The sequence below is a fragment of the Natator depressus genome, chromosome 8, assembly GCF_965152275.1.
Source record: "Natator depressus isolate rNatDep1 chromosome 8, rNatDep2.hap1, whole genome shotgun sequence".
Classification (NCBI taxonomy): domain Eukaryota; kingdom Metazoa; phylum Chordata; order Testudines; family Cheloniidae; genus Natator; species Natator depressus.
The window spans coordinates 40,336,963-40,352,967 of record NC_134241.1 but is presented as its reverse complement, the minus strand read 5'-3'; the positions used below and the strand labels follow the sequence as shown (position 1 = coordinate 40,352,967).

General features: G+C 48.0%; 1 protein-coding gene across 1 annotated transcript; it reads left to right on the top strand.

The window, feature by feature from the left end:
* The first annotated feature begins 3,569 nt into the window (after nt 1-3,569).
* On the top strand, nt 3,570-6,890 carry RGS4 (regulator of G protein signaling 4). The gene is given in 5 exon segments (XM_074962151.1): nt 3,570-3,609; nt 3,612-3,666; nt 4,584-4,645; nt 5,880-6,050; nt 6,628-6,890. Coding segments are annotated over 5 exon segments (588 nt in total). The 5' UTR covers nt 3,570-3,572.
* The last annotated feature ends 9,115 nt before the right edge of the window (nt 6,891-16,005 follow it).

Here is a 16,005-nt window from a genome sequence, read left to right as displayed (position 1 = left end):
TCGCACTGTATGGTCATACCAGATCTTCTGCCTCCTTTGGACTCTGGCTAGATTCTCCCTGGCCAAGCCCATGAGCTCAGTGACCTTTTCCCGGAAAGTCAGTACATACTCCACCACTGATTCTCCGTTGCTGAAGGCCTTCCCCTACCATTCATCTCTCATCAGGTCCAGGGGTCCCCTGACTCTCCTCCCATACAGCAAGTCAAAAGGGGAGAACCCTGTCGATTCCTGGGGCACTTCCCTGTATGCAAACAGCAGGTGGGGTAAATACTTGTTCCAGTCCTGTGAGTGCTGGTTCATAAAGGTTTTCAGCATCATCTTTAGAGTCCCATTGAACCTCTTCACCAGCCCGTTGGACTGAGGGTGATATAGGCGTATTTATACAGTCCCAGGTATGCTGGACCCCACACTTCTCCTACAAGCAGTGGAGAAGGGTTGGAATGAAACTGGACCCCTGGTTACTACAGATGATTTTTTCCCTTCTGTCTGGTGGGTCTTGCCCACATGCTCAGGGTCTAACTGATCACCATATTTGGGATTCAGGAAGGAATTTTCCCCCAGATCAGATAGGCAGAGACCTGCGGGTTTTTTGCCTTCCTCTGCAGAGTGGAGCATGGGTCACTTGCAGGTTTAAAATAATGTAAACAGTGGATTCTCTGTAACTTGAAGTCTTTAAGCCATGATTTGAGGACTTCAGTAACACAGCCAGAGGTTAGGGTCTATTTCAGGAATGTGTGAGGTTCTATGGCCTCCGATGTGCAGAAGGTCAGACTAGATGATCATGCCGGTCCCTTCTGACCTTAAAGACTATTAGTCTAAGCAGGCAAGGTCTCTGCTGTGGAGTCAAACCCTGTTGATGAACAAAAAGACAAACACTGTGTTGAAGTGGAGCTAATGGTGAAAGTAAAAATATAGTGAACCCAAATAATAACAACCTATTGCAGAATTACCCCCGAAGCAACATTTGTGACAGCACCTCTGCTTAGAGCAAGTGCCCCCCCCCACACACACACTTTATCTTCTCCTCAGTCAGCCTGCTTGATCGTCAATCATTTAGTTTTGCTAACATGACTTGTTTGGCTGTTTTATTTCTTTTAGCATGTGGTCAGATCAAAAAAAGTGACTAAAAACAACATTACGTTTATTTGATCAGCGACCTTCAGCTTACAGTTGTTTGTTTTTGTAACGAGGCGAGACTCACCCCTGCGGCACCTCCTGTCGGTCATCCTGGGAATTAGCTCTTTTGACCCAGAGAGCCCTCTGAAGGCTGATGCCCCACTGCCACTGGCCCCTGTGTCCCTCCCAGACCCTGTGCCCCTTGTCCTCAGGTGCTGCCCCCTGGCAGTACACCCACTCTCTAGGTCTCCCCACCCAGGGGAATCCCCACCCACTATCCCCACCTTGCCTCAGTGGCTACTGCCAGTCACCATCTAGCCACCTTTCACTGGGGCCAACTGCAGTCTGTATAAGCCAATCATCAGAGGCAAAGGGGGTTTGGACCAGCTGCCTCTGCCTACCCTGGGCTGCACCCTTGCACCTTTCTGGCCTTTGACAAAGCTGCAGCCTGGGGCTTTTCCAGGCAGGAGCTCCCCTGCCCTGCTCCCCTCAGGTACTTTGTTCAGCGTCCCAGCACGCAGGCCCTTCTCCCTCTAGAGACAGAGAGAGACTGTCTGCTCCTGGCCCACTGCCCTCTTATTGGGGCATGGCCAGAGCTGAGGCTGCTTCTCCATTCAGCCTTCCCCAGCCACAGCCCTCCCCCAAGGCTGCTTTTAACCCCTCCGGGCAGGAGCGGGGTGACCACCCCACTACAGGTTTATAAAGTGCAAGGTCACTAAGTGCACTCAGCCTTGGATGGACAGGAAACTGGCTTTATTTATTCTGACAGATTTCAGAGTAGCAGTCTGTATCCACAAAAAGAAAAGGAATACTTGTGGCACCTTAGAGACTAACAAATTTATTTGAGCATAAGCTTTCATGAGCTACAGCTCACTTCATCGGATGCATTCAGTGGAAAATACAGTGGGGAGATTTATATATACAGAGAACATGAAATAATGGGTGTTACCATACACACTGTAATGAGAGTGATCAGGTAAGGTGAGCTATTACCATCAGGAGAGCGGGGGTTGGGGGGGAACCTTTTGTAGTGATAATCAAGGTGGGCCATTTCCAGCAGTTGACAAGAACGTCTGAGGAACAGCGGGGGGGGGGGGGGAATAGTTTTACTTTGTGTAATGACAGATCCACTCCCAGTCTTTATTCAAGCCTAAGTTAATTGTATCCAGTTTGCAAATTAATTCCAATTCAGCAGTCTCTTGTCGGAGAACACTTCAATCTCTTTGGTCACTCGATTACAGACCTAAAAAGGGGCAATTCTTCAACAAAAAAAACTTCAAAACCAGACTCCTTGATTATCACTACAAAAGGTTCCCCCCTCGCCCCACTCTCCTGCTGGTAATAGCTCACCTTACCTGATCACTCTGGTTACAGTGTGTATGGTAACACACATTGTTTCATGTTTTCTGTGTATATAAATCTCCCCACTGTATTCTCCACTGCATGCATCCAATGAAGTGAGCTGTAGCTCATGAAAGCTTATGCTCAAATAAATTTGTTAGTCTCTAAGGTGCCACAAGTACTCCTTTTCTATTTATTCTACTGCACACATCAACTTCAGTAATAAAAGCCCAAATCTGGAGTGATGTTGAGGTGCTGAAGCCCAGAGATTCTGCAATCAGCTAATTCTTTTGATGGGTCTCCAAGCAGGATGGAACTCAGCTTGCTCTGCTATCAATGAATTGGCTCAGCAAAGTGGAAGGGCAGCCTTGCTGTTAGGATGCAGAAGTTCTGAGTTCATTTCCGGGCCTTTCCACAGATTCCCTTTGTGACACTTTAGAAGCTTCGTGCCTCCATTTCCCCATTTCACAGGGTGTTGTGAGGATCAGCTCATTAGCATATCCACAGTGCTCATGTGGTAGGATTCTGGGAAGCCATGTAAGTAAAGTAACAGTGTCAGACCTGCTTTGTCAATAAACAGGTAGATTGGCCTTGAATATGCACAGAGCTGATGAAAGGGCCTTTGTTACATAATTGTAATCCTTTTCTGAGTATAACTACGTTTTATATTTCACATGAAATAATAGCAAATAAAACCTCTTCTATTGTGGTGATCTCCTAACAGACAGCTAATCAAGCAACTCATTATAAGCTCCAATGATCATATTTGTTATACTGTTGAAAGTCTAGTTCACTGAATGTAAGATCCCACTTGCTTCAATTCCTATGTTAATGCTATTTGTCCAAAAGAGAAGAAGTGCACACTGAGAAGTGATGCATCAGAGTTGGACATGCAGAGCTGAAATGGGCCCGTAACACTCAGGAGTTCTAAGCTCATAGACTTTAAGGTCAGAAGGGGACCATCATGATCAAATAGTCTGACCGCCTGCACATTACAGGCCACAGAACCTTGCCCATAAGCTGTTTGATTTTGCATGAAGACCCTGCCTTTTGGCTCTTAATCATAATAGCCTATATCAATGGTTTCTTGGTTTGTTTCTTCCAGTGCAAAAGACATGAAGCATCATCTGGATTTCTTACTGCAGAAGCCTGATTCTGCGAGTACAGCTTTTCCCACAGCAAGAAGGAGAAAATGGCTCCAGCCCAGAGGTAAGAGAAAAGCCAGAGGCAGGAATGGCAGGGCCTGATGCTGGAAGGGAGAGTTTGCTCCTTCATTACAGTAGTTCACTAGCATTCCTGGTGGTGCCACAGCAGGACAGTAGCAGGCAGAACACAGGGCTGGATGGTTATGGTATGTCCCAGAACTGAAGGAGGCAGCACAAAGGGCTAGATGGAGATGGTACATCCTAGGTAGGGTTGCCAACCCTCCAAGATTGGCCAGGAGTCTCCAGAAATTAAAGATTAATCTTTAATTAAAGATTATGTCATGTGATTACATCTCCAGGAATACATCCAACCAAAATTGGCAACCCTAGTCCCAGGATGCATCAGGCAACACACAGGGCTAGGTGGATATGATACATCTCAGGACAGAGGGGGGTAGCACATATGTCCCGATACAGAGGAGGCAGCATGCAGGGCTAGGAGGTTATGGTACATCCCAGGATAAAGGATGCAGCATGCAGGGCTCTTGGACCGTTGGCCTATTGTGGTGTGTCAATTCTACGTTCTTTGTGCCTTTAGCCAAATTAACAGTACCCCTTACAGTCTCAGGAAATCACCCATTTGGATTCACTGACTTGAACCTAAAGGCCAATCTCTACTCAGTGCTCCTGAGAGAGGCAAACAACCCCAAACTCTACCCAAGTCCATACGGACCATCCCTGGGGAAATTTCCCCAGCCCCTTCTGGTGGTGTGTGCTGTGTTGTGCATGTGAACTAGACTCTCCATAGATCTCTACCTGAACTCAGAAGATCAGTGATAGCCACAGGAGGGGTGTTCATCCCAGTGATGTGGAATGGGTCAGTGCATTTAGGGACAGAAGTCCTGGTGGTGATGTACTGGAGGGCTAAGCAAAAGTCCTAGGTCAACTCCACACTCCATCTATCCCTTTGTCCCCTCCAAGAGTTAGCCACAAGAAAGTCCAGAAATGGGCTGACTGTTTGGAGAACCTGTTACATCATAACAGTAAGTAGATGGGGCCACTGTGCTGGAGGGATCTGGAGAGAGAACATATTCCGTACTGTTGACTATTTGGTATGATGAGTGATCCTAGGCTTGTGCCACATGGTACAACTCCAGGCTCAGAGTTCAGTGCTTTCACTCACTTCCTCCAGCAACACATGTCCAGCTAGCTCCTGCCAGACACTGCCATTGGGGAAGGTCACAGGCACAGAGGGCAGTGGAGCTGGAGTGGAGACAGGTTCCACTGTATGTAGACTTGGCAGAAGGCAGACTCAAGACCTGTTGGTGGCTATGAGAACAGACCATGGCATTCACACTGAACTATCCCTTATTGGTAAAGCAGCACATGCTCTAAGGAAGTTGGGAACAGATGAAATCTCATCCTCAGGCTGTGTGGGGAACTCAAGGGACCCACAATTTCCCAAACATGGAGGTAGTGGCTCTGCCTTGGTCCCAGACTGTGGTCAGTGTCAGCTCTGCTGCTGACCCCAGCACGCCTCACATTTCTGTCCTATTCACCCTGAAAGAAGGCAAATGTTGGGCCAAAGTCATCCCTGATGCAATTCCACTGAAGTCAGCTGCGTTAAACCAGAGTGAATTTGGCCAATCTTGTTTCCTGGCCTCACAAGCTTGTCCCAGCGCTCAGCTCTGGTTGTTTTCCTGGGGCCAGTTCCACAGAACTCACCCCTGTTGGCCTATTGTGGGCATGCAGCCAGGACATGTGCAGCTCCAGGCCTTCCTGAAGTTTGTTCTCAGGGTAAAGCTTGTCATGGGTGACACGAAGGTCAGGCAGTGATGGACATATCTCCAGCTGCTCAAGTACAAGCCCCTCTCACCATGCGCTGCAGCCCCTGGGCTCTGTGCCACCAGGCCAGAGAGGTTCCCAGGCCTGGAATCACACACTGTGCATTAATGGCCTGCCTGGGATCGGCTGGGACAGGGTCTATCTGTGTGCTCCTGTTGGCTGCCCCAGGAAAGGTCACTGCTTGGGAGTTGGTGCCTGAGGGGCCATGCTATTTGCCTGCCCCTTGAGGCCTCCCTGTGCCAGCCATTTACCAGCTCTGGAAATCCTATGAGGAAGGCCAAGCCAAACACGCAGCCTCTGCAGTGAGGAGCTGCTGTCTGCGGATTTCTGGGCAGCAGCCCATTGGCTACTTGGGATCACCCTAACACAGCTAAAAGAAGCTAGCAGCCAAGGGGACTCACCTGCTTCCTATTGCTTTCACCCCATCTGCAGGTGGGCTGGCTGCTTTCCAGGCTTTCCTCAAGTCTGAGTACAGTGAGGAGAATATTGAGTTCTGGGTGAGCTGCGAGGAGTACAAGAAAACCAAATTGCCAGCCAAGCTTAGCCCCAAGGCCAGGATGATTTACGATGAGTTCATCTCTTTGCAGGCTACTAGAGAAGTAGGTGGAGCACCCTCTAGAGAACCCTCAGCCTCAGGGCTAAGCAGAGTGGGCAGCTGGCCCTACAACAGCACTTCTCCTGAGAATTTGGCCCTGGCTCTTCAGAGAGGTGGGGGAGGGGTTTTGCTGTGTGGACAAAATGCCAGTCAAAAGTGCAGCTGAACTATGGCACTTTCACTGCTTTAAATGAGCTCTTCTCAGAGGGGCTCAGTCCCCACCTTATGCACTCCAAATGTCAAAACAAGGAGAAGAGGACCAGACAAACAGAGGTTCCCCATGCACATTCCATGCACCTGAAAGAATCTATCCCAGGGACATGCCACCCTGCCCCTCAGTGTCCCAAAGAAGGGAAAATACCCTTCCCAACTCCAGACTTGGGGATCCACTCATGCAAATAATCCCATTTGTAGCCGGAGATCCCACTGCGGTCCAAGCAGCCCCCCTTTACTTCCACTGAGTTCTGACTGGGTGGATTCTGCAGTGAGAGCCAACCCTTTCTAGGTGCATTTAACAGACTAGCTGGGAAAATATCTGGAGCAAACCCTGGCTCTCCATTCCTTGCCTGGCTGCATCCAGACCAGCCTATGCTAATCTTTCCCTCCCTTCCTGCACATGGGAAGTGACCAGCCACAATGTTCTCAAGCCCACCCTGTTGTGCTTCAATGAGGCTCAGAGAAAAATCTTCATCCTCATGGAGAAGGATTCTTACTGCCACTTCCTCAAATCTGACTTCTACCTCGATTTGGTCAGCCCATCTACAACTACTTGTGCGACTGAGAGCCACAAAAGAGCTACGTCTCCCGCCTTAGCCTGCTCCTCCCCTCTGGTCCCTCAGGGTGCTTAGCTCTGAGTAGGGAGCTGGCAGGTCTCCTGGGACTCTCTGGGGATGCATGCCAGCAAAGCACTCCTTGGCATGAAACATTGTTGCCAAGAGCTGCCTGAGGTCCTCACCTGTACCCACTATCTAATTCAGCACCGGTAATTCCAGCCACCACTAGTTTGAGCATCAAAACGCGTCATCTACTCAGCCACCATCAGTGCATGAGCCCCTGGAGACAGGTTTCCTGATACTCAAAGTCAATGGCAACGTTAAGGGTTAAAGCATCAAGTGTGCATTGTGTTCTTTCCATGTGGCTCCCAAAGCACTAATGTGCAGGCCCTGTTCAGCAGTGCTTTATTACCAAGGCCTTAGGCCTGTGTGGGTGTGACCTGTATACCCAGCAATGGGGGCTGAGGGGACAAACACTCCCTGGACTAGAGTACATGTCCTTGTGTGAGTGTGTATCTGCTCTCTCCTGCAGTTGCCAACTCCCTACATGTTTAGATGCCTGCAACATGAGGCTCATGGCTGGGGGTCCCTGTGTCACCTCTAGGGTAAGCACAGGGTGAGACAAGAAACACTGTATCTCCCTGACTTACCCAGGCAGGCAGGAGCCAACCCAGGGGAAGGTCTGTTGGACACAGGAAAACCATGGCACAATGCCCATGCTGTGCCATTGTGTGGGCTGTAGGACCATGTAGGTTATGGTTTGCTTGTACCCTGGCAGTGCTCCTTTCTGAGGCAGCGTGTGTGGAAATATGTATCATTGCTGAACCTTGGTTTATGATCTCACATTATTTGCAGTCTCCAGATTATCCAGGGTTTCTCCAGTGCCTGTTTAACAAACACACCTTCTGGGTGTGGTGTTGTGTCCCATCTAGTGGCACAGAGACCACTTAGAGAGAGAGTTAAATGAGTCTGTGGTAGAGGCTCATGCACTAAGCCCCAGTTCAATCCCACCTGACGACCAGGGTCCACTCACACCTGCTTATAGCTGGGCATGGGGAGATGTTACACCATTAGCAAGTCAATTCAGGAACAGTTCAAAGTTTATTTTATATGGCAACTGCCAGGTTACACATTTTCAGTCTAGCCAACCCACCCGCTGCCATGCCTCTGAGAAGATTGTGATGGTCAACTCTTCCTCTGCTGCTGCAGGTTTACTTCAGGCCCCTGAGACGGCCTGCACCCTGGAGCCACCCAGGGTGTTTCCCTTCCCATCTTCCCTGTGGAATGATGCTGCAGCCACTGCATGGAACAAACCACCCAAAAGTATTGCTAAAGGTTTTGTGAAATCCTCCCCTCCCAGCCCTGCAAATCCTCACACTGGGTGTAACACCCAGAGAGAGCCCCTTGAATGGGGTCTGTGCTGTCCTGGGTTGCCCAGCCCCCTACCAGAGCTCTTTTGGCTGTGCTTGGCTCTCACCCCTGCCTGAGCTCCGTAGACTGGGTTTGGTGCTAACCCCTGCCTGAGCTCTGCTTAAAGGCAGGGTGAATAAACTGCAAAGTTTATCAGTGATGATTTTATGTTTTCCTCCATGTCACTAATAAAAATGTAAAATAATGTAAGGACAAGAACTGATCTTTGCAGGACCCCACTAAAAACAAACTCTGGTTGAAGATGGTTCCCTGTTTACAATTACATTTTTAGACCTATCAGTTAGCCAGTTTTTAAATCCATCTAATTAAATCTATGAGAAAGATATACAAAGTAAGACTGCATATATTTGCTTGCTTATAATTTTGAAGAAGGCAATATAAATGAAAATAAAAAAGTATGTGGGTGTTTGAGGGTGACTGGTGTGATGTTATAAGGACAATGATATTGAGCAAATATTCTGCATGAATTTTATTTACTGGTTAAAGTTGTCTTAAGGCTCCAAAACTGATATAGAAAAGTAAATGCAAAGTAATGCACATTGAAAAATATAACCTCAACTATACATACAAAATGATGGGGTCTAAATTAGCTGTTTCCACAATGACTCCATGATCTTTCTCAAGTGGTTAGTTCTCTGAAAACAGCTGCTCAATGTGTAGCAGCAGTCAAAAAAGCTAACAGAATGTTAGGAAACATTAGGAAAGGGATAAATAAGACAGAAAATGTCATAATGCCATATAAATCCATGGTAACTGTGTGCAGATCTGATCAGACTATCTCAAAAATATATTGGAATTGAAAGAGATACAGAGAAGTGCAACAAAAATGCTTAGGGATATGGAACAGCTTCCATATGAAGAGAGACTAAAAAGACTGGGACTTTTCAGCTTGGAAAAAGACAACTGGGGGGGATATGGCAAAGGTCTAAAAAAATCCTGACTAATGTGGAGAAGGTGAATAAGGAAGTGTTATTTATGCCTTCACATAACACAAGAACCAAGGATCACCCAATGAAATTAATAGCCAGCAGGTTTAAAACAAACCTAGTGAAGTACTTTTTCCACATAACGCACAATCAACCTGTGGAACACATTATCAGGGGGATGTTGTGAAGGCCAAAATTATAACAGGATTCTAAAAAGAATTAGATAATTTCATGGAGGATAGGTCCATCAATGGCTATTATCCAAGATGGTCAGGTTTGCAACCCCATAGTCTATCTAGGGACATCCAGAGTCTGACTGCCAGAAGCTGGGAGTGGATGACAGGGAATTGATCACTTGATGATTGCCTGTTCTGTTTATTCCCACTGAAGCACCTGGCATTAGCCACTGTTGGAAGATGGGATACTGGTCTAGCTGCACCATTGGTCTGACCCAGTATGACCATTCTTATGATACCTCAAGGCTTGGATTGTGAATATCTTGCTGTATTATCTCCTGATTGTTCTAAACTTACATATAAACTTAAAATATGGTTTTAATTGGTTTGCATACAAAATTTTCTCTCTTTATATAGGAATTAGATACAGTGCTCCTGTCAGCTAATTTCTAAGTTATCTCCAAAAAACCCTAAAGTTTCCATGTGTGTAAGTAGTCCCTGGTATCATGGTTGAAGCTGCCCCCCCCCATCTGATATGGGGCCCTGTGATTGGGCCTTCAGTGGCCAGGCAGCCTAGTGGCTAGATTGTTGATTAGGAGGCTGTAGGGGGACCAGACCCCTCCTTCTCCCTCAGGTCCTGGCACAGGGTCCTATGTCGCTCAAACCCCTAAACAGGGGAGATGGATCTTTTTCCCAGCTGTGAGGAGACAGGGGGGTTCAGGACCTCTTTTCCTGGGCTGCTCTCTATGAAAGTCCTTTTATTTTGGGGTGAGGCCCCATTGGGCCAGTTACCCCACAGTTGTGGCATACCCACAGGCTCCCACTGAGAGGGGAAGACTTACTTGGCTGCATTGGCTGGTAGGGTTGTCAGTCCATACCTTCAAGCAGGCAAACAGAAAGCTCCTGCCTCTTCACCAGTCAGCCCCTAACTGAGCCAGGCTCCCTTCTTTTCTCCCCACTCCAGGCCTGGCATTGGCTGCAGGTATAACAGGGTGGGGCTAGCTGAACCCACAGGTTTTCTTTAACCCCTGCTGTGTCAGGCAGCAGTTTCTCTGCTCCTTCACAGACCCCTGCAGTTACTGAGGGGGAAATGCATCCAGTCGGTTTGTTCCCTGACTGGATGGCAGGGATATCTGAAATGGGACAAAGCAGGAATGGGAAATAGTGTATTTTCCTGGAGGGTTTTCAGCCAAAAAGTCTTTCATTCTAAATTGTGTGAACCAGCTGTGATCTCTGTGATGACCCATCAGGAGACTGTGAAGCATAAATATCCAGCATCTCAAACTGGACTTGGGGCAGGGAGATGCAAATGCATCCTGGAGCAGGTGTTCAAGAATTCAGAATAATTGGCCACATTCTGGTTTCCACGGGCCTCATGATATTTCTGACCCAAAGTGTTCAAGTTTGTCAGATAGACCCAAGCCATCACTAGCTTGGCTGCAAGGTGAAGGCAGTTTATTTACCCTCCAGGCAGAGGATTATTGCTTTGTCTGAATCATAGAATCATAGAATCATAGAATATCAGGGTTGGAAGGGACCTCAGGAGGTCATCTAGTCCAACCCCCTGCTCAAAGCAGGACCAATCCCCAATTAAATCATCCCAGCCAGGGCTTTGTCAAGCCTGACCTTAAAAACTTCTAAGGAAGGAGATTCTACCACCTCCCTAGGTAACGCATTCCAGTGTTTCACCACCCTCCTAGTGAAAAAGTTTTTCCTAATATCCAACCTAAACCTCCCCCACTGCAACTTGAGACCATTACTCCTTGTCCTGTCCTCTTCTACCACTGAGAATAGTCTAGAACCATCCTCTCTGGAACCACCTCTCAGGTAGTTGAAAGCAGCTATCAAATCCCCCCTCATTCTTCTCTTCCGCAGACTAAACAATCCCAGTTCCCTCAGCCTCTCCTCATAACTCATGTGTTCCAGTCCCCTAATCATTTTTGTTGCCCTTCGCTGGACTCTCTCCAATTTCTTCACATCCTTCTTGTAGTGTGGGGCCCAAAACTGGACACAGTACTCCAGATGAGGCCTCACCAATGTCGAATAGAGGGGAATGATCACGTCCCTTGATCTGCTCGCTATGCCCCTACTTATACATCCCAAAATGCCATTGGCCTTCTTGGCAACAAGGGCACACTGCTGACTCATATCCAGCTTCTCGTCCACTGTCACCCCTAGGTCCTTTTCCGCAGAACTGCTGCCTAGCCATTCGGTCCCTAGTCTGTAGCGGTGCATTGGGTTCTTCCGTCCTAAGTGCAGGACCCTGCATTTATCCTTATTGAACCTCATCAGATTTCTTTTGGCCCAATCCTCCAATTTGTCTAGGTCCCTCTGTATCCTATCCCTCCCCTCCAGCATATCTACCACTCCTCCTAGTTTAGTATCATCCGCAAATTTGCTGAGAGTGCAATCCACACCATCCTCCAGATCATTTATGAAGATATTGAACAAAACCGGCCCCAGGACCGACCCCTGGGGCACTCCACTTGATACCGGCTGCCAACTAGACATGGAGCCATTGATCACTACCCGTTGAGCCCAACAATCTAGCCAACTTTCTACCCACCTTATAGTGCATTCATCCAGCCCATACTTCTTTAACTTGCTGACAAGAATACTGTGGGAGACCGTGTCAAAAGCTTTGCTAAAGTCAAGAAACAATACATCCATTGCTTTCCCTTCATCCACAGAACCAGTAATCTCATCATAGAAGGCGATTATATTAGTCAGGCATGACCTTCCCTTGGTGAATCCATGCTGACTATTCCTGATCACTTTCCTCTCATGTAAGTGCTTCAGGATTGATTGTTTGAGGACCTGCTCCATGATTTTTCTGGGGACTGAGGTGAGACTGACTGGCCTGTAGTTCCCAGGATCCTCCTTCTTCCCTTTTTTAAAGATGGGCACCACATTATCCTTTTTCCAGTCATCTGGGACTTCCCCCGTTCGCCACGAGTTTTCAAAGATAATGGCCAATGGCTCTGCAATCACATCCGCCAATTCCTTTAGCACTCTCGGATGCAACTCGTCCAGCCCCATGGACTTGTGTCTGGTGATTTTCCAGCATCCCATGGGCCAGTCCATCCCTGGGCTCCACTGTCCTACACCGTGATCTTCCAGAGACCCCTCTACTTTTCTGCTGGTCCTTGCCAACATAGGCCAGTGTGTGGAACCCAGCCCACCCCCACCCCACGGCATGCTGGCAGCATGAAGTGGTTGATGCTGATCTGGGTGATGTTCCAAAACAGGTGCATTCCCATTTGTTAGTGTGAGCTCAGGTATCTGTGCTTCACTGCGCTGCTCTCACTGCAGCTCCTAGCACATTTATCCCATGTCCCATTCATGTGATCAGCAGGATGCAGGAGCTGGTGCCTGGGCTGATCTTTTAGTGTTTCCCTTGCAAGCTGAAAGTCCTTCACTCTAGTGTTTTATGTAATTTATAGCATGCCACTGCAGCTCATGGGGCTGCAGAGACAAACAGCATCAGATGAACATCCCTGAGTGCAAATACCCACTTCACCCAGCTCCAATTCCTGGGTTCCCTACTGGGATGAACAGTGAAAAGGGGTTAGAAACTGGCTGTAGATGACCAGCACCAACTCCCCCTGAACTTCAGAACTCCCTGCAGAGCTGATGACTGGGTCCTGGTTCCAGCTCATTGTTCCAAGCTACCCCTCACTTAGGGCACTCTGATCTGCCAGGTAGTGTTTGGTGTTTATGACAGCAGCTGGGTCTGGTCAAGCTGCCCGACAGGTGTCTCACAGTGAAGCTGCCAGCCTTTCCTGAAGGAGTGACTTGGGTGCTTATATCTTCTCTTCAAGAACATGCCGCCTCTGTCTGCACAGCCCCATCCTGACCAGATCTCCCTCCCCCATTCCATAAGTGGTCTTGCAGTGGAATCAGAGACCTGTTCCGTGTGCCTGAGCCATCAGCTTCCCTTCCTGTGCTCTGGTGGGCTGGGGGCTGTGACAGAATATAACCCTGTGTTCACACCCTATGCCCTTTGTAATAATGCTTATACAAGATATGCCCTTGTGAGGTATTATTTAAAAATGCAAATTGCAGCATTATATGTGAAATTATAAACACAAGATGAAATCAAGACTAAAAGTATGTTTCCAGAGAAGTCTGGGGAGTGGCCAAACCAGTTCCTCAGAGACAAAGGGGAAGTTGATGCCTGAGCCATGTGTAAACAAGGCTGATGGACAGTTACCTAACAAGTGGCTACTCTTTGTCGGGAAAGGGGGCAGGGCAAAAATTTACATCTTAGTGAAGAAACAGCATGGAGTTTCCTTCCACACAGACTGCCTGTCACCTTGCTCTGGCTGGAAATGCTTCTCAAAGTGGATACAGGAGTATAGAAAGAAGAGGCAGAGATCCCAACGCACCTCCCCTCCCTGCCCATCACATTCACAACTAAAGAGGCAAAGGAAGCAGCCGTTCGACTCTGGGGGAGGGGAACTGACCTAAAGAGTAAAACTGCTGAAAGCATGTGGTGAAAGAACTTTTGTTTTGAATCTAATATAGGTTGTTAGGCACCAGTAAGCATTTTACCTCTATTTTTCTTGTAATGATTTCTGACTTTTATACCTCATAATTTGTACTCACTTAAAATCTCTCTCTTTGTAGTTAATAAACTGGTTTTACTGTTTTATCTAATCCAGAGTGTTCAAGTTGAAGGGTCTGGGTAACTCCATTTGGGGTAACAAGTTATGTGTATATTATTCCCTTAAAGGAATAATGGACTCAGTATATATGTACTGTGCAGGAGAGGGCTGGGCAGTACAGGACATATATTTCTGGGGAAAGATCCAGGACTGGGGCTGTGTTGGGGTCACCCTGCAGCATAACCAAGGCTGGTAGGAGCCAAGGTGTGGCTGGCTGGCAGCAGCACACGCAGACATGGCTGGGAGTGACTTACATGCTGAAGGCTGTTTATGAGCAATCCAGGATGGAGCCTACTGCAGCAAGACATTGTAAAGGGCAGCCCAGGTTACAGGGCAGGGGTGACACAGCTACTCATTGGTCTGGATTGTACCCTGGTATGTCACAGGGGCTCCACAGTGTTGTTGCCTCCCAGACTCTCCCTCTCTCATTTCTCAGCATTTGTGCTAGGGAGCATGACATGCCAGGGATATCCATCCAGCCAGACATGTCCCTGACCCAGGACCTCTGGGCAATGACAGCACAGTGTGTGCTGCTCACTGATCATAGCATTGACCAGGCAGAGCTCTGTGACCTCCTGGGACATGGGCATTAACATGCTGTCTTGAAGTGCCATGCTAGGCGGGCCCTGCTCCTAGTTTGGCAATCCCTAACCAGGCATCTCACCTGGGAGCCTGCTCTCCTCCAGACACTTAAAAATCAGCTCCCCACCAGGACAAGTGGGCAAGATTCAAGCACACCAGCACCCAGCTTTGCCCAGGGTAGGCCAAAGAGCTGGCACAGCACCTTTGGATGCAGGGTCTACTCGATGTGCCCTGGGCACCCTTACACAGATGCTTTGTGTCCATATATTATTGCCCTGGCTCTGCCCCTAGCTGTCAGCATGCCTTGGGAGGTCTCCTGGAGCTGAAATACCACTTGCTTTCTCTGGCCTTAAGGAACAGCCTCCTCATGCCCTGCAACAGGGCTCTTCCTGGCAGCAGTGGATCCTCTGTAGGCTAGAGCACTTAGCAGCAGGGACAATGTCCCTCTTGTATCTGGACTGCCCCTTCTGTCAGGGCATTACTGCTTGGAGCTGCCATGTCTTGTCTTGGCTCCTGAATGGCTGTTGTGCTATCAGGGTCCCAGGGTGCTGGAGAGAATCTGTCTCAGCTGCGTTCTGTGTCATGCTGCCCTCCGCTGAAACATTCCATATTCACAGCAGACTAGAGACTGAACCCCACGATATACTGCAACTAGCAGAGCTGCCATGCATGCCTCACCTTCACTCCTCAGCTGGGTCTTTCCTTTGGTTTCAGTTCCCCCCACCCCCAGCTGGCATTCGTTCAAGAGCCAGGTGTCAGCAAACTCTGAATTGCTGTGAAAAGGGACTTGGGGGATTTTTGCCTCATTACTTGCTAAAAACCCTGTGAAAGTGCCAATTCTATCCTTTCACCTGAATAACCCCCTCACTCCATGTGCAGTGATTTGTGTCAAAGGGCTGGGCACCAGAGCTGGGCTAATGAGTTTTCTGGCTCCTCAGGAAAAACAAAAAAACAATTTTTAATTTTCACTTTGACCTGATTTGGGGCAGAGGAGAGGAGTGGCACTTCTCTGCCAGAGGAGTGATGCAGGGGGGCTGTCATACTACAGGCTGGGACAGCCAAATGCACAGCATGGGTATGACGTTGCACTCCATATGTTTTATGGAAATATATTTATAAGTGTGAATATGATGTAACTGGAATATGCTTCATGCAAAAGGTCTCTTGTAAAGTATCATTACAAAGCTTATGATCTACTGTGTGTGTTCATCCTATTTGTTTGCAAGTATTATTTCTATGTGTGGAATTAGGAGAATAAGATATATACTTGTGTTACTGATGTAAACATGTTAAGTGGAAGCCATTAAGGGTGCTTCAGAACCAATGGACTGTGAATGGGTTTGTTTACCTGTGAGCCTTCCTGTGTACCTGTTTTCTAGCTCCTAGGTAATGAAGAAGGAGGTCTTAC